This window comes from Oncorhynchus mykiss, chromosome 3 (assembly GCF_057628025.1).
Source record: "Oncorhynchus mykiss isolate SJ-2025 chromosome 3, ASM5762802v1, whole genome shotgun sequence".
Taxonomy (NCBI): domain Eukaryota; kingdom Metazoa; phylum Chordata; class Actinopteri; order Salmoniformes; family Salmonidae; genus Oncorhynchus; species Oncorhynchus mykiss.
This window is the reverse complement of record NC_143024.1, coordinates 15,570,001-15,594,007: the sequence shown is the minus strand read 5'-3', so window position 1 is coordinate 15,594,007 and position 24,007 is coordinate 15,570,001. Positions and strand designations below refer to the sequence as shown.

The 24,007-nt window shown below is 44.1% G+C and overlaps 1 protein-coding gene across 2 annotated transcripts in view; it reads left to right on the top strand.

Annotated features, from left to right (window-relative positions):
* Positions 1-24,007, top strand: part of LOC110505077 (inactive serine/threonine-protein kinase ULK4) — a 217,682-nt gene that overhangs the window by 24,000 nt on the left and 169,675 nt on the right. For both annotated transcript variants that reach the window (XM_090221805.1, XM_090221794.1), the window contains exons 20-22: positions 11,832-11,993; positions 12,346-12,534; positions 20,912-21,039. In XM_090221805.1, coding sequence (XP_090077931.1) covers positions 11,832-11,993; positions 12,346-12,534; positions 20,912-21,039 — 479 coding nt within the window. The remainder of the gene's footprint in view (positions 1-11,831; positions 11,994-12,345; positions 12,535-20,911; positions 21,040-24,007) is intronic.

The following is a 24,007-nucleotide window of genomic DNA, read 5'->3' as shown; positions in this document are numbered from 1 at the left end:
GAAATGCTTACACCACTTTAAATGCACTTAACTGCAATTCTAGCTGTGTTTGCATGTCAGATTTTCATGACCACAGCTGATTCTGAAAGCCCAACCAAACTGTGAAAATAAGATGTCAAGAAGAGAGTTGCTTGTTCTCTTGTTAAGGGCAGCAACCCACATACCGTAACATTGCAGCGAGTGTAGCAGCATCAGCAAATGTTTCAGGAGGGAGAGGAAGATGGAGGGAAAGTCTGGGCGTGAGAGAGAGGGGAGCCTGAATGCCAGAGATGGAAAGGGAGAAGGAGACTGGGAAGAGAAGGCAAGGCAGCGAGAGATAGGGAGACTGGGAGGAGAAGTCGAGAGAGAGAGAGAGAGAGAGAGACGGGGCAGGTGAATCAAGTGAGAGAGGACAGAGAGAGAGAGAGACGGGCCAGATTTGAGCTGCCTGCAGGAAATATTTATGAGCGTGAAGAAGATGTTCCCAGTGCCAATGATGAAAGGTGTGTTTGGGAACAGAGGCAGTGGCGGTGGTGTATCTGTACCAGGGAGAGGGAGCCAGGGGCTTCAACCCTCCTCCTCTATCTCCTAGTCCTGGCCACCGCACCGCTCCACTCCACACAGCTCTCCACTCACATTAAACATGTATCAGTCCAACACAGGAGCTACTGTAATGCTCTGCTCCTAATCAGCTGCAGCCTAATCTCGCTCTGAAGCATAGCCCAATTCCCTATATAGTGCACTACTTTTGGCTCCGGTTAAAAGTAGTGCACTATATAGGGAGTAGGATGCCATTTGGGACGAATCACCTCTGGATGATTCGTAATAATAACCAGCTACATCACACACTGCTACATTTCTACATATTGATTCCTGACATGCAATTCAATGTCCTGCAATAATCATGACAGATAATCTCTGTTTGTGTGGAAGGACATTTTAATGCTGCTTAACAAAAGCAAATTAATACATGTTTTGCTCCAGAAGGAAGCATCAATCTTTAGGGTGTTGACCTGGTCCATATTGCAAAGATCAATAATATTTTCATTTTTTGTGAGCTAGAGAACCCACTGGGCACAGACGTCAATTCAACGTCTATTCCACGTTGGTTCAACGTAATTGAATTGAAACGACGTGGAAACAACATTGATTCAGCCAGTGTGTGCCGAGTGGGAAGTGTCTCTTTTAAAAGAACGTAGACATTCTTCAAGGGAGATTGTATCTTAAAGTATTGTAGTACTCAATGGTAATAATTTCAGAGATCCTTTCCACACTGTCTTGTAGGTGTTTTGCTGTCTGACTTATTACATGCCAGCTCCATCTTTGCATTCTTCTGTAATCTTCTAAATACACATTTCACAAAGTTAAAACCCATTTTGATATTTTTTGGTTTTAATATCACTCTTATTCATTAAACATGCCATTTAAACGGAGAGGATAGAGTTCTAAGCAGAGAGATGAAAACAAGCCGGATAATGAAAGGCTTAGCTGGCGGTCCTGAATTTACATCGAGCGTTCTTCTGGTCCAGGTGCTGCGCTGCTGCTTCAAAAGGGACATAATTACACACAGGCACTTGTTGCAGGCTGGGGAAACCACAAGAGAGACTGCAGGGCTCCTCTCAGTCTGACACGGCTAACACTCTGGGAGAACATACAGCACAGGCTCAAACTAGAGGAGACACAAAGGCTAAGCTTAGTAAAGACTTATAGCTACCACTATGATAAGAGTCTTCTTCTCATATAGAATTGTTTACTGGGGATTTTTCGATCCTCGTGTAGTGGAGATACTAAGCTTAGTAAAGAGCTGCATTGAACTCTGTTTTGTCCTCATAGTTTTGTGTTCAATCCCCATGTAGGCCCTACAGTATTATGGTTTATGGTTCTTAAGGTTATGGTTTTAGGCCCTACAGTATTAGCCCTAGGTTATGGTTTTAGGCCCTACAGTATTAGCCCTAGGTTATGGTTTTAGGCCCTACAGTATTAGCCCTAGGTTATGGTTTTAGGCCCTACAGTATTAGCCCTAGGTTATGGTTTTAGGCCCTACAGTATACACCCTAGGATATGGTTTTAGGCCCTACAGTATTAGCCCTAGGTTATGGTTTTAGGCCCTACAGTATTAGCCCTAGGTTATGGTTTTAGGCCCTACAGTATACACCCTAGGATATGGTTTTAGGCCTACAGTATTAGCCCTAGGTTATGGTTTTAGGCCCTATAGTATACACCCTAGGTTATGGTTTTAGGCCCTACAGTATTAGCCCTCGGTTATGGTTTTATGCCTACAGTATTAGCCCTAGGTTATGGTTTTAGGCCTACAGTATTAGCCCTAGGTTATGGTTTTAGGCCTACAGTATTAGCCCTAGGTTATGGTTTTAGGCCTACAGTATTAGCCCTAGGTTATGGTTTTAGGCCTACAGTATTAGCCCTAGGTTATGGTTTTAGGCCTACAGTATTAGCACTAGATTATGGTTTTAGGCCTACAGTATTAGCCCTAGGTTATGGTTTTAGGCCTACAGTATTAGCACTAGATTATGGTTTTAGGCCTACAGTATTAGCCCTAGGTTATGGTTTTAGGCCTACAGTATTAGCACTAGGTTATGGTTTTAGGCCCTACAGTATTAGCCCTAGGTTATGGTTTTAGGCCTACAGTATTAGCCCTAGATTATGGTTTTAGCCCTACAGTATTAACCCTAGGTTATGGTTTTAGGCCTACAGTATTAGCCCTAGGTTATGGTTTTAGGCCCTACAGTATTAGCCCTAGGTTATGGTTTTAGGCCCTACAGTATTAGCCCTGAGTTATGGTTTTAGGCCCTACAGTATTAACCCTAGGTTATGGTTTTAGGCCTACAGTATTAGCCCTAGGTTATGGTTTTAGGCCCTACAGTATTAGCCCTAGGTTATGGTTTTAGGCCCTACAGTATTAGCCCTAGGTTATGGTTTTAGGCCCTACAGTATTAGCCCTAGGTTATGGTTTTAGGTCCTACAGTATTAGCCCTAGGTTATGATTTTAGGCCCTACAGTATTAGCCCTAGGTTATGGTTTTAGGCCCTACAGTATTAGCCCTAGGTTATGGTTTTAGGTCCTACAGTATTAGCCCTAGGTTATGGTTTTAGGCCTACAGTATTAGCCCCAGGTTATGGTTTTAGGCCCTCTGTATTAGCCCTAGGTTATGGTTTTAGGCCCTACAGTATTAGCCCTAGGTTATGGTTTTAGGTCCTACAGTCTAGACATTAGTTAAAGGCTTTCATCCCTTTTCATGTTGAATTAGACTCCTGTTTGGAATGATTTTCCAGTTAGTCCAGGGTAATCTACAGTATATCTGCAAAACAAATGTAAGTAATTTAAATGTTTCTTATAGAACAGTTAAACAAGGAAATAAAATGGTGTTTAAAATAGCTCTCATGCCCACGCATTTTGAGAACTTCTTGGATGAGTACTTTTTGTTGTTGTTGCATCCTATGTACATTTTTTCCCAGTGTGTTAGATGCTAGTATTAATACAGTAGCAGTGTTTTATTTAGAAAAATAGAGAATTAGCCACACTCCACTCCACAGGTGTGCCCAATGTCCTTTAATGGCGGTTTTCAAATTGGCACCCTATTTTCTATTTAGTGCACTACATTTGTACCAGGGAGTTAGATCAGGGTTCTCCAACCTTTTCTCTCAAAAGAAATCCTGAGCCACTCGTATACAAGCAACATATTGGTAGGCCCAATAGCAATAGCTATTGACCTTTTGATGTTCTTTACCATATATTTTCAATGCCCCTCCCTGCCTCTGTTCATAACATTATATTTTCAATGCCCCTCCCTGCCTCTGTTCATAACATTATATTTTCAATGCCCCTCCCTGCCTCTGTTCATAACATTATATTTTCAATGCCCCTCCCTGCCTCTGTTCATAACATTATATTTTCAATGCCCCTCCCTGCCTCTGTTCATAACATTAGATTTTCAAAGCCCCTCCCTGCCTCTGTTCATAACATTAGATTTTCAATGCCCCTCCCTGCCTCTGTTCATAACATTATATTTTCAATGCCCCTCCCTGCCTCTGTTCATAACATTCAATTTTCAATGCCCCTCCCTGCCTCTGTTCATAACATTCAATTTTCAATGCCCCTCCCTGCCTCTGTTCATAACATTAGATTTTCAAAGCCCCTCCCTGCCTCTGTTCATAACATTATATTTTCAATGCCCCTCCCTGCCTCTGTTCATAACATTATATTTTCAATGCCCCTCCCTGCCTCTGTTCATAACATTATATTTTCAAAGCCCCTCCCTGCCTCTGTTCATAACATTATATTTTCAATGCCCCTCCCTGCCTCTGTTCATAACATTATATTTTCAATGCCCCTCCCTGCCTCTGTTCATAACATTATATTTTCAATGCCCCTCCCTGCCTCTGTTCATAACATTATATTTTCAATGCCCCTCCCTGCCTCTGTTCATAACATTATATTTTCAATGCCCCTCCCTGCCTCTGTTCATAACATTATATTTTCAATGCCCCTCCCTGCCTCTGTTCATAACATTATATTTTCAATGCCCCTCCCTGCCTCTGTTCATAACATTATATTTTCAATGCCCCTCCCTGCCTCTGTTCATAACATTATATTTTCAATGCCCCTCCCTGCCTCTGTTCATAACATTATATTTTCAATGCCCCTCCCTGCCTCTGTTTATAACATTAGATTTTCAATGCCCCTCCCTGCCTCTGTTCATAACATTATATTTTCAATGCCCCTCCCTGCCTCTGTTCATAACATTATATTTTCAATGCCCCTCCCTGCCTCTGTTCATAACATTAGATTTTCAATGCCCCTCCCTGCCTCTGTTCATAACATTAGATTTTCAATGCCCCTCCCTGCCTCTGTTTATAACATTAGATTTTCAATGCCCCTCCCTGCCTCTGTTCATAACATTAGATTTTCAATGCCCCTCCCTGCCTCTGTTCATAACATTATATTTTCAATGCCCCTCCCTGCCTCTGTTTATAACATTAGATTTTCAATGCCCCTCCCTGCCTCTGTTCATAACATTATATTTTCAATGCCCCTCCCTGCCTCTGTTCATAACATTATATTTTCAATGCCCCTCCCTGCCTCTGTTTATAACATTAGATTTTCAATGCCCCTCCCTGCCTCTGTTCATAACATTAGATTTTCAATGCCCCTCCCTGCCTCTGTTCATAACATTATATTTTCAATGCCCCTCCCTGCCTCTGTTCATAACATTAGATTTTCAATGCCCCTCCCTGCCTCTGTTCATAACATTAGATTTTCAATGCCCCTCCCTGCCTCTGTTTATAACATTAGATTTTCAATGCCCCTCCCTGCCTCTGTTCATAACATTAGATTTTCAATGCCCCTCCCTGCCTCTGTTCATAACATTATATTTTCAATGCCCCTCCCTGCCTCTGTTTATAACATTAGATTTTCAATGCCCCTCCCTGCCTCTGTTCATAACATTATATTTTCAATGCCCCTCCCTGCCTCTGTTCATAACATTATATTTTCAATGCCCCTCCCTGCCTCTGTTCATAACATTAGATTTTCAATGCCCCTCCCTGCCTCTGTTCATAACATTAGATTTTCAAAGCCCCTCCCTGCCTCTGTTCATAACATTATATTTTCAATGCCCCTCCCTGCCTCTGTTCATAACATTAGATTTTCAATGCCCCTCCCTGCCTCTGTTCATAACATTATATTTTCAATGCCCCTCCCTGCCTCTGTTCATAACATTAGATTTTCAAAGCCCCTCCCTGCCTCTGTTCATAACATTAGATTTTCAAAGCCCCTCCCTGCCTCTGTTCATAACATTATATTTTCAATGCCCCTCCCTGACTCTGTTCATAACATTAGATTTTCAATGCCCCTCCTTGCCTCTGTTCATAACATTAGATTTTCAATGCCCCTCCCTGCCTCTGTTTATAACATTAGATTTTCAAAGCCCCTCCCTGCATCTGTTCATAACATTAGATTTTCAATGCCCCTCCCTGCCTCTGTTCATAACATTAGATTTTTAATGCCATTTTCAGACTTCACTTTCTGAAAGGTTGGAATAAGTAGTGACGCATCGCATGACTCCAAGGTTTTCTCTGTGTGTGTTTTGTTTATGCTGTTTTAGTCTAGTATAGTTGCCTTTGTAACATCAGGTTAAAACATGCTCTGAGTTACAGCACACCTTATACACAGTAGCCTCCAGCGTGCCTTACCTTTGTGAAAAGGGAGTCTGTGTACAGTATGTCCACACCGGTATGAAAGATAGTTAGTTGTACAAACGGGCGTGTTTAAAAAAACGGCCTCAGCTTTTCTTCACAGTGATTTTGTATGGTTGTTGTGTGGAGAGAGAAGAGAAACCTTGAGGCTGCTGTGCTGTGTGGAGTATCTTGACTTGAGTTGTATTCGTTTCTGGTTGACTTGTTCTACTGACACAACAAGGCCTTTCTGACTGGAATGTTCCCCCTCACTATGTTCACTCTTCGGGCCTGTCCCAAATGGCACCCTATTCCCTATATAGTGCACTACGTGGACTCTGGTCAAAAGTAGTGCACTATGTACAGAATAGGGTGCCATTTGGGACGCAGATTCCTTAACTCCTCACTCGCCCTCTAGCAGCTTGTCAATCAGTGCAGGTGTCCTCCTACTCAGCACCTCAACTATATCAGAACCTAGAGCCCTCTTTCTCTCTCTCTCTCTCGCTGTCTGTCTTTCTCTTGCTGTCTCTCTCTCTCTCTCGCTGTCTCTCTCTCTCTCGCTGTCTCTCTCTCTCTCGCTGTCTCTGTCTCTCTCGCTGTCTCTCTCTCTCGCTGTCTCCGCTGTCCCTCTCTCAATTAAATTAAATTCAAAGGGCTTTATTTGCATGGGAAACAAGTGAAATAGATAATAAACAAAAGTGTAAACACTACACTTACAAAAGTTTCAAAGGAATAGAGACATTTCAAATGTCATATTATGTCTATACATAGTGTTGTCACGATGTGCAAATAGTTAAACTACAAAAGAGAAAATAAATAAACATAAATATGGGTTGCATTTACAGTGGTGTTTGTTCTTCACTGGTCACAAATCCTGCTGCTGTGATGGCACACTGTGATATTATCAAAATTGGATTTGTTTTCAAATTCTTTGTGGATCTGTGTAATCTGAGGAAAATATGTGTCTCTAATATACATTGGGCAGGAGGTTAGATAGTGCAGCTCAGTTTCCACCTCATTTTGTGGGCAGTGTGGACATAACCTGTCTTGTCTTGAGAGCCAGGTCTCCTTAAGTTGATTCAGCTGCGGGATCGGGGCACCACCAGTACAGAGCTTGCTCAGGAATGGTAGCAGGCAGGTGTGAGTGCATCTGCACGCACAGTGAGGCAAAGACTTTTGGAGGATGGCCTGGTGTCAAGAAGGGCAGCAAAGAAGCCACTTCTCTCAAGGAAAAACATCAGGGACAGACTGATATTCTGCAAAAGGTACAGGGATTGGACTGCTGAGGACTGGGGTAAAGTCATTTTCTCTGATGAATCCCCTTTCCGATTGTTTGGGGCATCCGAAATAAAGCTTGTCCGGAGAAGACAAGGTGAGCGCTTACCATCAGTCCTGCGTGCATGTGTCATGCCAACAGTGTGGGGTTGCTTCTCAGCCAAGGGAGTGGACTCACTCTCCATTTTGCCTAAGAACACAGCCATGAATAAAGAATGGTACCAACACATCCTCCGAGAGCAACTTCTCCCAACCACCCAGGAACAGTTTGGTGACAAACAATGCCTTTTCCAGCATGATGGAGCACCTTGCCATAAGGCAAAAGTGATAACTAAGTGGCTCGGGGAACAAAACATTGATATTTTGGGTCCATGGCCAGGAAACTCCCCAGACCTTAATCCCATTGAGAACTTGTGGTCAATCCTCAAGAGGCTGGTGGACAAACAAAAACCCCACAAATTCTGACAAACTCAAAGTATTGATTATGCAATGGGCTGCCATCAGTCAGAAGTTAATTGACAGCATGCCAGGGCGGATTGCAGAGGTCTTGAAAAAGAAGGGTCAACACTGCAAATATTGACTCTTTGCATCAACTTCATGTAATTGTCAATAAAAGCCTTTGAAACTTATGAAGATGCTTGTAATTACACTTCAAAATTCCATAGTAACATCCGATAAAAATATCTAATATCTAAAACTTTTGGCCACGACTGTAGTTCAGAAAGGTACTGTGGTAGAATACTGGTTTTAACTAGTGAACGCTATGTTTATTAGGTTGTTAGTAGTGATCCTCATTTCTATGTTTTTTCATTTCCTAATTTCCACGTTTTAATGGAGCTTATGATGTAACCCAGTGGAACCAGGGTAACAAGGTGACTTAATGGATGTGTGGTATATAATGGATGTGTGGTATATAATGGATCTGTGGTATATAATGGATCTGTGGTATATAATGGATCTGTGGTATATAATGGATCTGTGTTATATAATGGATGTGTGGTATATAATGGATCTGTGGTATATAATGGATGTGTGGTATATAATGGATCTGTGGTATATAATGGATCTGTGGTATATAATGGATGTGTGGTATATAATGGATCTGTGGTATATAATGGATGTGTGGTATATAATGGATCTGTGGTATATAATGGATCTGTGGTATATAATGGATGTGTGGTATATAATGGATCTGTGGTATATAATGGATCTGTGGTATATAATGGATGTGTGTTATATAATGGATGTGTGGTATATAATGGATGTGTGGTATATAATGGATGTGTGGTATATAATGGATGTGTGGTATATAATGGATGTGTGGTATATAATGGATCTGTGGTATATAATGGATGTGTGGTATATAATGGATCTGTGGTATATAATGGATCTGTGGTATATAATGGATGTGTGGTATATAATGGATCTGTGGTATATAATGGATGTGTGGTATATAATGGATCTGTGGTATATAATGGATCTGTGGTATATAATGGATCTGTGGTATATAATGGATATGTGGTATATAATGGATATGTGGTATATAATGGATCTGTGGTATATAATGGATCTGTGGTATATAATGGATCTGTGGTATATAATGGATGTGTGGTATATAATGGATCTGTGGTATATAATGGATGTGTGGTATATAATGGATGTGTGGTATATAATGGATCTGTGGTATATAATGGATCTGTGGTATATAATGGATCTGTGGTATATAATGGATCTGTGGTATATAATGGATGTGTGGTATATAATGGATGTGTGGTATATAATGGATCTGTGGTATATAATGGATGTGTGGTATATAATGGATCTGTGGTATATAATGGATGTGTGGTATATAATGGATCTCTGGTATATAATGGATGTGTGGTATATAATGGATGTGTGGTATATAATGGATGTGTGGTATATAATGGATGTGTGGTATATAATGGATGTGTGGTATATAATGGATGTGTGGTATATGTGTGGTATATAATGGATGTGTGGTATATAATGGATCTGTGTATATAATGGATGTGTGGTGTATAATGGATGTGTGGTATATAATGGATGTGTGGTATATAATGGATGTGTGGTATATAATGGATGTGTGTTATATAATGGATGTGTGGTATATAATGGATGTGTGGTATATAATGGATGTGTGGTATATAATGGATGCGTGGTATATAATGGATGCGTGGTATATAATGGATGTGTGGTATATAATGGATGTGTGGTATATAATGGATGCGTGTTATATAATGGATGTGTGGTATATAATGGATCTGTGGTATATAATGGATGTGTGGTATATAATGGATCTGTGGTATATAATGGATCTGTGGTATATAATGGATGTGTGGTATATAATGGATCTGTGGTATATAATGGATGTGTGGTATATAATGGATCTGTGGTATATAATGGATCTGTGGTATATAATGGATGTGTGGTATATAATGGATCTGTGGTATATAATGGATCTGTGGTATATAATGGATGTGTGTTATATAATGGATGTGTGGTATATAATGGATGTGTGGTATATAATGGATGTGTGGTATATAATGGATGTGTGGTATATAATGGATGTGTGGTATATAATGGATCTGTGGTATATAATGGATGTGTGGTATATAATGGATCTGTGGTATATAATGGATCTGTGGTATATAATGGATGTGTGGTATATAATGGATCTGTGGTATATAATGGATGTGTGGTATATAATGGATCTGTGGTATATAATGGATCTGTGGTATATAATGGATCTGTGGTATATAATGGATATGTGGTATATAATGGATATGTGGTATATAATGGATCTGTGGTATATAATGGATCTGTGGTATATAATGGATCTGTGGTATATAATGGATGTGTGGTATATAATGGATCTGTGGTATATAATGGATGTGTGGTATATAATGGATGTGTGGTATATAATGGATCTGTGGTATATAATGGATCTGTGGTATATAATGGATCTGTGGTATATAATGGATGTGTGGTATATAATGGATGTGTGTTATATAATGGATGTGTGGTATATAATGGATCTGTGGTATATAATGGATGTGTGGTATATAATGGATCTGTGGTATATAATGGATGTGTGGTATATAATGGATCTCTGGTATATAATGGATGTGTGGTATATAATGGATGTGTGGTATATAATGGATGTGTGGTATATAATGGATGTGTGGTATATAATGGATGTGTGGTATATAATGGATGTGTGGTATATGTGTGGTATATAATGGATGTGTGGTATATAATGGATCTGTGTATATAATGGATGTGTGGTGTATAATGGATGTGTGGTATATAATGGATGTGTGGTATATAATGGATGTGTGGTATATAATGGATGTGTGTTATATAATGGATGTGTGGTATATAATGGATGTGTGGTATATAATGGATGTGTGGTATATAATGGATGCGTGGTATATAATGGATGCGTGGTATATAATGGATGTGTGGTATATAATGGATGTGTGGTATATAATGGATCTGTGGTATATAATGGATGTGTGGTATATAATGGATGTGTGGTATATAATGGATGCGTGGTATATAATGGATGTGTGGTGTATAATGGATGTGTGGTATATAATGGATGCGTGGTATATAATGGATGTGTGGTATATAATGGATGTGTGGTGTATAATGGATGCGTGGTATATAATGGATGTGTGGTATATAATGGATGTGTGGTATATAATGGATCTGTGGTATATAATGGATCTGTGGTATATAATGGATGCGTGGTATATAATGGATGTGTGGTATATAATGGATGTGTGGTATATAATGGATGTGTGGTATATAATGGATGTGTGGTATATAATGGATCTGTGGTATATAATGGATGTGTGGTGTATATAATGGATGTGTGGTGTATATAATGGATGCGTGGTATATAATGGATGCGTGGTATATAATGGATGCGTGGTATATAATGGATGTGTGGTATATAATGGATGCGTGGTATATAATGGATGCGTGGTATATAATGGATGTGTGGTATATAATGGATCTGTGGTATATAATGGATCCGTGGTATATAATGGATGTGTGGTATATAATGGATCTGTGGTATATAATGGATGTGTGGTATATAATGGATGCGTGGTGGGTAATGAACCACTTCACATTTTAGCCATTGTAATGATTTGTGTAAATCAACTTGTTACTTGCTAATTGTTTTGTTTTGCTTTTCTTTGAGGTGTGACCTTCAGGTTCTTGTAGGATTCAGGATTGTGTTTTATTTAGCCTAGCTAACCTATCTTGGGCATTCCATTGTATTGTGCTATGTGTGTGTGTTGGGTTCATCCGTGTGTGTATGTCCGTCCGTGTGTGTGTCTGTATGTGTGTCTTTAGGAGGAGCTGGTTGTGAACCACATGGTGTGTAAGATGGTGGAGAACGTGTGTACCCCGGCGTCTCACTACGCCCAGGGCTTCATCACCGCGGAGATAGGCCCCATGCTCTGGTACCTGTTCACACACTCCAGCGTCGACTCACTACGCGTCAGCGCCATCTCAGTAAGTACAAACTCAATACACTAACAAGGGAAATCTGAACTCACTCATTCACTACAATATTTCACTTTCATTTGTGATTGAAGTAGAGATACTGTGTGTACTGATGAAATACCACTGGGTGGATTACGTCCATGTATATAACCTGCATCGGGACTAATATCTTGATACCAGACCAAGGTTCCTATTTAAACTGTTTCTTGATTGAGTTTGTCTGACCCAAAGAAACCAATGCAATAGTCCCAAATGTACAAACCCTGCCTATCCGGCACTTCAGACACTTTTAGAAGCCAGCTGTGTTTGAAAGAGAACTTGATGATGACTGAGGCCTTCCTGTGTTATTAACTTCATACAGGCCCTGTGTAGAATCACCCGCCTCTCAGCCAGTGCCTTCCACAGTGTGATTGACAAGGTGGGGCTGCCAGCCATCTTAGCCAGCCTGGTGTCGGGGATCAGCCGTGTCCAGCAGCACATACTCACCATGTTCTCTGCCATGCTGGCGTCAGGGGCCCACGCCCAGCTACACAGACTAGTCCAGGAGCGGGTATGTAGGATACTGTAGTGTAACACCTTGTTAAACACCAACAGTCCTAAATGCTACTCTATTCCCTACATGACTCCCGAGTGGCGCAGTGGTCTAAGGCACTGCATCTCAGTGCTAGACGCGTCACTACAGACCCTGGTTCGAATCCAACTGTAGGCCGTCATTGTAAATAAGAATTTGTTCTTAACTGACTTGTCTAGTTAAATAATGGTTAAAAATAAAATAGTGCACTACTTTTGACCCTATGGGCCCTGGGCAAAGGTAGTGCACTATAGGGAATAGGGTGCCATTTGGGACGAAGGTGTCATGTTGTCTTGTCTCTGTCCTTTCCCTTCACCCTGTCTCCCTCTGCTGGTCGTTGTTATGTTACCTTTTCTCCCCCTCTTTTCCCCAGCTGTGCCTTGTCTCCTCCTAATTACCCATTCACCCCGTTCCCCACCTGTTCCCTTTTTCCCTCTGATTAGGTCCCTATATCTCTCTCTGTTTCTGCTCCTGTCCTTGTCGGATTCTTGTTTGTTTGTTTGTGTGTCTCATGCCTGAACCAGACTATCATCGTGTGTGCTGCAACCTTGTCCTGTCCTGTCGGAATCTACCTGTCCATCTGAGCCCACGTATGTTCGTCATTAAAGTACTCTGTTTGTTAATTCGCTTTTGGGTCCTCATTCACGCACCATAACAGAAGAATCCGACCAAGAATGGACCCAGCGACTTCGGATCCTCTCCACTCAGCCGTCGAGATCCAGGGAGCGATGCTAGGCAGACACGAGCAGGAATTGTCTGCTGCTCGACATGCCGTTGAGACCCTGGCCACCCAAGTCTCCAACCTCACAGAACAGGTTCACCATCTCCGCCTCGATCCACCGGCCACTTCCAGGGCTTTCGAATCTCCGGAGCCCAGAATCAATAACCCGCCGTGTTACTCTGGGGAGCCCACTGAATGCCGCTCGTTCCTCACCCAGTGTGATATTGTGTTTTCTCTCCAGCCCAACACTTACGCCAGGAGCACTGCTCGTGTCGCCTACGTCATATCTCTCCTTACTGGACGGGCTCGTGAGTGGGGCACGGCAATCTGGGAGGCAAGGGCTGAGTGTACTAACCAGTATCAGGACTTTAAGGAGGAGATGATACGGGTTTTTGATCGATCTGTTTTTGGGGAGGAGGCTTCCAGGGCCCTGTCTTCCCTATGTCAAGGCAATCGATCCATAACAGACTACTCTATTGAGTTTCGCACTCTTGCTGCCTCCAGTGGCTGGAACGAGCCGGCTTTGCTCGCTCGTCTTCTGGAGGGTCTCCGCGCAGAGGTAAAGGATGAGATTCTCTCCCGGGAGGTTCCTTCCAGCGTGGATTCCTTGATTGAACTCGCTATTCGCATTGAGCGACGGGTTGATCTTCGTCACCGAGCTCGTGGAAAGGAGCTCGCGTTCTCCGTTGCCCCCCTCTCCGCATCACTACCATCTTCCTCTGCCGGCTCGGGAGCTGAGCCTATGCAGCTGGGAGGTATCCGCATCTCGACCAAGGAGAGGGAACGGAGAATCACCAACCGCCTCTGTCTCTATTGCGGTTCTGCTGGTCATTTTGTCACTTCATGTCCAGTAAAAGCCAGAGCTCATCAGTAAGCGGAGGGCTACTGGTGAGCGCTACTACTCCTGTCTCTCCTTCAAGATCCTGCACTACCTTGTCGGTCCATCTACGCTGGACCGGTTCGTCAGCTTCCTGCAGTGCCTTAATAGACTCTGGGGCGGAGGGCTGTTTTATGGACGAGACCTGGGCTCGGGAACATGACATTCCTCTCAGACAGTTAAGGGAGTCCACGGCCTTGTTCGCCCTGGATGGTAGTCCTCTCCCCAGGATTCAGCGTGAGACGCTACCTTTAACCCTCACTGTTTCTGGTAATCATAGCGAAACCATTTCTTTTTTGATTTTTCGTTCACCTTTTACACCTGTTGTTTTGGGCCATCCCTGGCTAGTTTGTCATAATCCTTCCATTAATTGGTCTAGTAATTCTATCCTCTCCTGGAACGTCTCTTGTCATGTGAAATGTTTAATGTCTGCTATCCCTCCTGTTTCCTCTGTCTCTTCTTCACAGGAGGAGCCTGGTGATTTGACAGGGGTGCCGGAGGAATATCACGATCTGCGCACGGTGTTCAGTCGGTCCAGGGCCACCTCTCTTCCTCCACACCGGTCGTATGATTGTAGTATTGATCTCCTTCCGGGAACCACTCCCCCCCGGGGTAGACTATACTCTCTGTCGGCTCCCGAACGTAAGGCTCTCGAGGATTATTTGTCTGTAGCTCTTGACGCCGGTACCATAGTCCCCTCCTCCTCTCCCGCCGGAGCGGGGTTTTTTTTTGTCAAGAAGAAGGACGGGTCTCTGCGCCCCTGCATAGATTATCGAGGGCTGAATGACATAACAGTTAAGAATCGTTATCCGCTTCCTCTTATGTCTTCAGCCTTCGAGATCCTGCAGGGAGCCAAGTTTTTCACTAAGTTGGACCTTCGTAACGCTTACCATCTCGTGCGCATCAGGGAGGGGGACGAGTGGAAGACGGCGTTTAACACTCCGTTAGGGCACTTTGAATACCGGGTTCTTCCTTTCGGCCTCGCTAACGCTCCAGCTGTCTTTCAGGCATTAGTCAATGATGTCCTGAGAGACATGCTGAACATCTTTGTTTTCGTTTACCTTGACGATATCCTGATTTTTTCACCGTCACTCCAGATTCATCTTCAGCACGTTCGACGTGTCCTCCAGCGCCTTTTAGAGAATTGTCTTTTTGTGAAGGCTGAGAAGTGCACTTTTCATGCCTCCTCCGTCACATTTCTTGGTTCTGTTATTTCCGCTGAAGGCATTAAGATGGATCCCGCTAAGGTCCAAGCTGTCATTGATTGGCCCGCTCCTAAGTCACGCGTCGAGCTGCAGCGCTTTCTCGGCTTCGCGAACTTCTATCGTCGTTTCATTCGTAATTTCGGTCAGGTGGCAGCTCCTCTCACAGCCCTTACTTCTGTCAAGACGTGCTTTAAGTGGTCCGTTTCCGCCCAGGGAGCTTTTGATCTCCTCAAGAATCGTTTTACATCCGCTCCTATCCTTGTTACACCTGACGTCTCTAGACAGTTCGTTGTCGAGGTTGACGCGTCAGAGGTGGGCGTGGGAGCCATTCTTTCTCAGCGCTCCCTCTCTGACGACAAGGTCCACCCATGCGCGTATTTTTCTCATCGCCTGTCCCCGTCGGAACGTAACTATGATGTGGGAAACCGCGAACTGCTCGCCATCCGGTTAGCCCTAGGCGAATGGCGACAGTGGTTGGAGGGGGCGACCGTTCCTTTTGTCGTTTGGACTGACCATAGGAACCTTGAGTACATCCGTTCTGCCAAACGACTTAATGCGCGTCAGGCGCGTTGGGCGCTGTTTTTCGCTCGTTTCGAGTTCGTGATTTCTTATCGTCCGGGCTCTAAGAACACCAAGCCTGATGCTTTATCTCGTCTCTTCAGTTCTTCAGTAGCCTCCACTGACCCCGAGGGGATTCTCCCTGAGGGGCGTGTTGTCGGGTTGACTGTCTGGGGAATTGAGAGGCAGGTAAAGCAAGCGCTCACTCACACTCCGTCGCCGCGCGCTTGTCCTAGGAACCTTCTTTTCGTTCCCGTTCCTACTCGTCTGGCCGTTCTTCAGTGGGCTCACTCTGCCAAGTTAGCCGGCCACCCTGGCGTTCGGGGTACGCTTGCTTCCATTCGCCAGCGTTTTTGGTGGCCCACCCGGGAGCATGACACGCGTCGTTTCGTGGCTGCTTGTTCGGTCTGCGCGCAGACTAAGTCCGGTAACTCCCCTCCTGCCGGCCGTCTCAGGCCGCTTCCCATTCCCTCTCGACCGTGGTCTCACATCGCCTTAGATTTTGTCACCGGACTGCCTTCGTCAGCGGGGAAGACTGTTATTCTTACGGTTGTCGACAGGTTCTCTAAGGCGGCTCATTTTATTCCCCTTGCTAAGCTTCCTTCTGCTAAAGAGACGGCACAAATCATCATCGAGAATGTTTTCAGAATTCATGGCCTTCCGTCAGACGTCGTTTCGGACAGAGGTCCGCAATTCACGTCTCAATTTTGGAGGGAGTTTTGCCGTTTGATTGGGGCTTCCGTCAGTCTCTCTTCCGGCTTTCACCCCCAGTCTAACGGTCAAGCAGAACGGGCCAATCAGACTATTGGTCGCATCTTACGCAGTCTTTCTTTTCGCAACCCTGCGTCTTGGTCAGAACAGCTCCCCTGGGCAGAATACGCCCACAACTCGCTTCCTTCGTCTGCGACAGGGCTATCTCCTTTTCAGAGTAGCCTCGGGTACCAGCCTCCGCTGTTCTCATCTCAGTTCGCCGAGTCCAGCGTCCCCTCCGCTCAGGCTTTTGTCCAACGTTGCGAGCGCACCTGGAAGAGGGTCAGGTCTGCACTTTGCCGTTATAGGGCGCAGACTGTGAGAGCTGCTAATAAGCGTAGAACTAAGAGTCCTAGATATTGTCGCGGTCAGAGAGTTTGGCTCTCCACTCAGAACCTTCCCCTTAAGACCGCTTCTCGCAAGTTGACCCCGCGGTTCATTGGTCCGTTCCGTATTTCTCAAATCATTAACCCTGTCGCAGTGCGACTTCTTCTGCCGCGATATCTTCGTCGCGTCCACCCGGTCTTCCATGTCTCCTGTGTCAAGCCCGTTCTTCGCGCCCCCGCTCGTCTTCCCCCCCCCCCCCCCCATCCTTGTCGAGGGCGCACCCATCTACAGGGTCCGTAGGATTTTGGACATGCGTCCTCGGGGCCGTGGTCATCAGTACCTAGTAGATTGGGAGGGGTACGGTCCTGAGGAGAGGAGTTGGGTTCCCTCTCGGGACGTGCTGGACCGTGCGCTGATCGATGATTTCCTCCGTTGCCGCCAGGCTTCCTCCTCGAGTGCGCCAGGAGGCGCTCGGTGAGTGGGGGGGTACTGTCATGTTGTCTTGTCTCTGTCCTTTCCCTTCACCCTGTCTCCCTCTGCTGGTCGTTGTTATGTTACCTTTTCTCCCCCTCTTTTCCCCAGCTGTGCCTTGTCTCCTCCTAATTACCCATTCACCCCGTTCCCCACCTGTTCCCTTTTTCCCTCTGATTAGGTCCCTATATCTCTCTCTGTTTCTGCTCCTGTCCTTGTCGGATTCTTGTTTGTTTGTTTGTGTGTCTCATGCCTGAACCAGACTATCATCGTGTGTGCTGCAACCTTGTCCTGTCCTGTCGGAATCTACCTGTCCATCTGAGCCCACGTATGTTCGTCATTAAAGTACTCTGTTTGTTAATTCGCTTTTGGGTCCTCATTCACGCACCATAACAGAAGGAAATGAAAGCACAACTATAGCCCCTCATTCAACTGTCACTGTGAGGCTAAGAGTGTGGCCTGTGCCATGGCTGTATGGGATTGGTGTTGTCTCTGTGTGGACGTGTTTCAGCCCTGTGCCATCTTCTTCAGCACTAAACATCTCATCTGACCCGGCACCGCCGCCCTCTCCCTAACGTCTGAAAGATAATTGGCCATTATCAGCTTGTGCTGCTAGTTCCAGCCAACACAGGAGATGAATCCCATCTCCTCTCCTCTTCTTCTCCTCTCTCCTCTCCATCTCCCTCTATCTTTAATCCTCTGGCCCAGTTAGGGTTAGTTGTAAGTATGAACAAATAATGGAATATAAATCTCTCCCAACGGAACACATGCAGCCAAAGCCAGATAAGATGCAGATAAGAAAGAGAAAGATTTGTCTGCATGTGATGTCTAGTCTGTCTCAGGGCCTCACCAACTGGGATGGGAGAGAATCATTTTCTTCAAAGAGAGGAGTTCTCTTATTTCCTGAGGTTGACTTGACTCCCAGTCACTGAGACTTGAACAAACATGCCTTATTCCTACTGATGATTATCTTTAAATATTCATCTTGCTTTCAGGATTCTCCACTAAGAGGGGCAGTACTGTTTCGTAATAGTAGCAGGATTGTTAATGCACAAACAAGGCCCTCCCTCCCAGTAAAGTTCCTATAGACACAAATGAGCCGGTGAAAGTGATTTAAGAAGGTACTGTACATCGCTGCCTTCAAGGTTCTGTGAGATTTCCATTGGTCATTTAGTTTGACCTGAATGAATCTACATGTCCATTTCCAATGTAACTGGGGAAAACAAGTCTTTGAGTGCATACAACTTACTGCGTCACCTTTGCACCAATTATAAAATGCTATACATTTTCCTCATGAATTCCCTTGACAAATAGAAGTCCGGAAAGCCTTGTTTATTCATGCATTGTCTTTGCATAAATGTTTTATTTCAATGAATCTCTAAGCAACTCCACTAATTGGGGAAGGAGCTGCAACAATCTTCTAGTGCAGCTTGGAATACTGTTGATGTAATTACAGTTTATGCAACAGGGTAGACCAGAGGCTTTTGAAATGAATGAACTCAACTGCTCACACACAACCACAGCCAGTATTTAATCACAGTATTTAGGAGTGTTCATGTCTGTCTTACTTCTGCTGTCCTTTTCCATTTTCCTCCTGATTGTGAAAGTGAATCAATTCTGACTCATTTGCTGCCCAGTAAATAGCGTTGAGCCAATTAGTCCTATTAACCTATGGTTTTATGATAAGTGTATTGTTTTGGAGAGGCTGTCGTTTCCACCCTCCCAGCACCTTCCAGATAGTGTAAGTAATAACACCTGTAGCAGCCCACAGGGAGCCTTCCAGGTTAGTGTAGCTCAGTATCAGGTCAACACTATAGCTGACTCTACTGGTCAGTTAAGACTCAGTGTAGCTCAGTATCAGGTCAACACTATAGCTGACTCTACTGGTCAGTTAAGACTCAGTGTAGCTCAGTATCAGGTCAACACTATAGCTGACTCTACTGGTCAGTTTAGACTCAGTGTAGCTCAGTATCAGGTCAACACTATAGCTGACTCTACTGGTCAGCTAAGACTCAGTGTCAGGTCAACACTATAGCTGGCTCTACTGGTCAGTTAAGACTCAGTGTAGCTCAGTATCAGGTCAACACTATAGCTGACTCTACTGGTCAGTTAAGACTCAGTGTAGCTCAGTATCAGGTCAACACTATAGCTGACTCTACTGGTCAGTTAAGACTCAGTGTAGCTCAGTATCAGGTCAACACTATAGCTGACTCTACTGGTCAGTTTAGACTCAGTGTAGCTCAGTATCAGGTCAACACTATAGCTGACTCTACTGGTCAGCTAAGACTCAGTGTCAGGTCAACACTATAGCTGGCTCTACTGGTCAGCTAAGACTCAGTGTAGCTCAGTGTCAGGTCAACACTATAGCTGGCTCTACTGGTCAGTTTAGACTCAGTGTAGCTCAGTATCAGGTCAACACTATAGCTGACTCTACTGGTCAGTTTAGACTCAGTGTAGCTCAGTATCAGGTCAACACTATAGCTGACTCTACTGGTCAGCTAAGACTCAGTGTCAGGTCAACACTATAGCTGGCTCTACTGGTCAGCTAAGACTCAGTGTAGCTCAGTGTCAGGTCAACACTATAGCTGGCTCTACTGGTCAGCTAAGACTCAGTAGCAGGTCAACACTATAGCTGACTCTACTGGTCAGTTAAGACTCAGTATCAGGTCAACACTATAGCTGGCTCTACTGGTCAGCTAAGACTCAGTGTCAGGTCAACACTATAGCTGGCTCTACTGGTCAGCTAAGACTCAGTGTCAGGTCAATACTATAGCTGGCTCTACTAGTCAGCTAAGACTCAGTATCAGGTCAACACTATAGCTGGCTCTACTGGTCAGCTAAGACTCAGTGTCAGGTCAACACTATAGCTGGCTCTACTGGTCAGCTAAGACTCAGTGTCAGGTCAGCACTATAGCTGGCTCTACTGGTCAGCTAAGACTCAGTGTAGCTCAGTGTCAGGTAAACACTATAGCTGGCTCTACTGGTCAGCTAAGACTCAATGTAGCTCAGTATCAGGTCAACACTATAGCTGACTCTACTGGTCAGCTAAGACTCAGTGTAGCTCAGTGTCAGGTAAACACTATAGCTGGCTCTACTGGTCAGCTAAGACTCAATGTAGCTCAGTATCAGGTCAACACTATAGCTGACTCTACTGGTCAGCTAAGACTCAGTGTCAGGTCAACACTATAGTTGGCTCTACTGGTCAGCTAAGGCTTATCTAACCCCACTTGACTCCATTACAGTTGAGCATATCTTAAAGGGATAGTTCTGACTTACCCTTGTGTGTTGTTTCGTCCAAATAATTTTAAAATGTTTTTTATGGAAATTCCAGAATCTCCTGGCTAGCATTTTTTGTTATTGTAGGTAGCAATGATAATCAAATGGATTGTATCATAACGCCAAAACAGTGAACTCTCCCTTTAATGGAGTGGCTGTCTGTCATTACAGGACTTTGTGGTGAAGATAATGCGTTCACTGGAGAACCCGTCCTCTGTCATCAGAGCCAAGGCCTTCCTGGTTCTCCTTCAGGTCCTCTGCAGCAACAGGGACATGCTGCTACTCTGCTGCAACTCTAGGTATGGACAGGTCTACTACACATTCACTCTCTCTCTCTCACACACACGCGCGCGCTAGCACACACACCTACACGAAGGTGATGGCTGCTGTTTTATGATCCCGTAACCAATTGTGCTATTGTGTATGTTTGTCACGTTATTTGTATGTATTTTGTACATAATGTTTCTGCCACTGTGTCTTCTGACCGAAAAGAGCTTGTAGATATCATGACAGTGATTACTCACCCCGTGCTGGAGGAATACCTTTTGTTCAACGAGTCGGACGGGAACGATTTACTTCAGACGCCCGACAAGGCCCTCATCCCCGTCATTCGCAGGGTAAGAGACTGCGGTATCGTGGACGAAGATCCGGATGCCTTTTTAGGATCCCACGCTGAGAGGGTAATCTACCTTTACCATTGGTCCTATTAGCCAACGTACAATCAAGCGATAATAAAATAGACAAACTACAATCACGTATATCCTACCAACGCGACATTAAAAACTGTAATATCTTATGTTTCACGAGTCGATGCTGAACGACAACATGAATAACATACAGCTGGCGGGTTTTAAGCTTTTTCTGCAGGATAGAACAGCGGCTTCTGGTAAGACAAGGGGTAGCGGGCTATGTATATTTATAAACAACAGTTGGTGCGCCAAATCTAAGGAAGTCTCAAGGTTTTGCTCGCCTGAGGTAGAGTATCTCATGATAAGCTGTAGACCACACTATTTACATAGAGAGTTTTCATCTGTATTTTTCATAGCTGTCTACATACCACCACAAATCGATGCCGGCACTAAGACCACACTCAATGCGCTGTATACGGCCATAAGTAAACAGGAAAACGCTCACCCAGAGGTGGCGCTCCTAGTGGCCGGGGACTTTAATGCAGGAAAACCTCATTTCTACCAGCATGTTAAATGTGCAACCAGAGGGAGGAAAAACCCCTGGACCACCTTTACTCCACACACAGAGACGCACACAAAGCTCTCCCTCCACTCCATTTGGCAAATCTGACCATAATTCTATCCTCCTGATTCCTGCTTACAAATAAAAATTAAAGCAGGAAGCACCAGTGACTCGGTCAATAAGAAAGTGGTCAGATGAAGCGGATGCAAGCTACAGGACTGTTTTGCTAGCACAGACTGGAATATGTTCTGGGATTCTTCCGATGGCATTGAGGAGTACACCACATCAGTCACTGGCTTTATCAATAAGTGCATGGATGACATCTTCCTCTCGTACGTACATAGGTGTTCCTTTTGTCCAGGTGTGAAAAGGCAGTATGGAGTGCAACAGAGATTGCATCATCTGTGGATCTTTTGGGGCGGTATGCAAATGGGTGTGGGTCGGCAAACCATTAAGTTTGCAGATGACACAACAGTGGTAGGCCTGATCACTAACAACGATGAGACAGTTTATAGGAAGGAGGTCTGAGTCCTGGCCGTGTGGTTCCAGGACAACAACTTCTCCCTCAACATGATCAAGACAAAGGAAATGATTATGGACTACAGGAAAAAGAGGACCGAGCACGTCCCCATTCTCATCGACGGGGCTGTAGTGGAGCAGTTTGAGAGCTTCAAGTTCCTTGGTGTCCACATCACCAACAAACTAACATGGTCCAAGCACACCAAGACAGACGTTAAGAGGGCACAACAAAACCTATTCCCCCTCAGGAGAATGAAAAGATTTGTCATGGGTCCTCAGATCCTCAACAGGTTCTACAGCTGCACCATCGAGAGCATCCTGGTTGCATCACTGACTGTATGGCACCTGCTCGGCCTCCGACCGCATGGCACAACAGAGGGTAGTGCGTACGGCCCCGTACATCACTGGGGCCAAGCTTCCTGCCATCCAGGACCTCTATACCAGGTGGTGTCAGAGGAAGGCCCTAAAAATTGTCAAAGACTCCAGCCATCCTAGTCATAGACTGTTCTCTCTGCTACCACACGGCAAGCGGTACCGGAGTGCCAAGTCTAGGTCCAAGAGGATTCTAAACAGCTTCTACCCCCAAGCCATAAGACTCCAGCCCCCCCCACACAAACACACACTTTTACGCTGCTGCTACTCTCTGTTTATTATCAATGCATAGTCACCTTAATATGTACATGTAGGTAGAGTTATTACCTCAATTACCTCGACTATCCGGTGCCCCCACGCATTGACTCAGTACTGGTACCCCCTGTATATAGTCTTTGCTATTGTTATTTTTCTGCTGCTCTTTAATTAATTGTTACTTTAAAAAAGTATATATTTGTAATTTAATGTATTATATAATTGAATTATTGCATTTAAAATATATTTAGATGTATTTATTTTTCTTGTGTTTTTATTTCTATTTGAATGTATTTTTATTTTCTTCTTAAAACTGCGTTGTTGGTTAGTTGATTGTAAGTAAGCATTTCACCTGTTTTATTCGGCGCTTGGGACAAATAACATTTGATTTGATACACACACACACACACACACACACACACACACACACACACACACCACACACACACACACATAATGAAATGTGTACAATACAACTATTTTGTCTTTGTAGAGGAAGACTGGAATTTAATAGATGCCGTAAGTCCTCAGCCTAGAACCAATATCAAAGAGCAACGTTGTGTAAAAACAGTTAAATGAGATCTATCAAATGATTCAGCACCCGGAGAAATGGTTTCCTCTAATACATTTCACTGGTTGCTCAAGCAAACGATCATTCTAAACCAATTTATGTCGGGATAACTTTTTTTAGGCCTCAGGATTTGAGATAGAAGTCCTTTGATTGGGGAAAAGGGGTGGAATCCTGAATCAAACTCACGAGGGAAGAAGAGATGGTTCTTTGATAAGGGTTGAATGTTGTCTGTCATTCGCGAGCTGCTATAATTATGAAGAGGAAGTAGGACAGCTCTGGGTCCATTTGGATCTAGCTGATAGTAGGTTATACCAGGTTGTATGTTGGACAGTCAGTCACTTGTTCTTACTTTACATAAT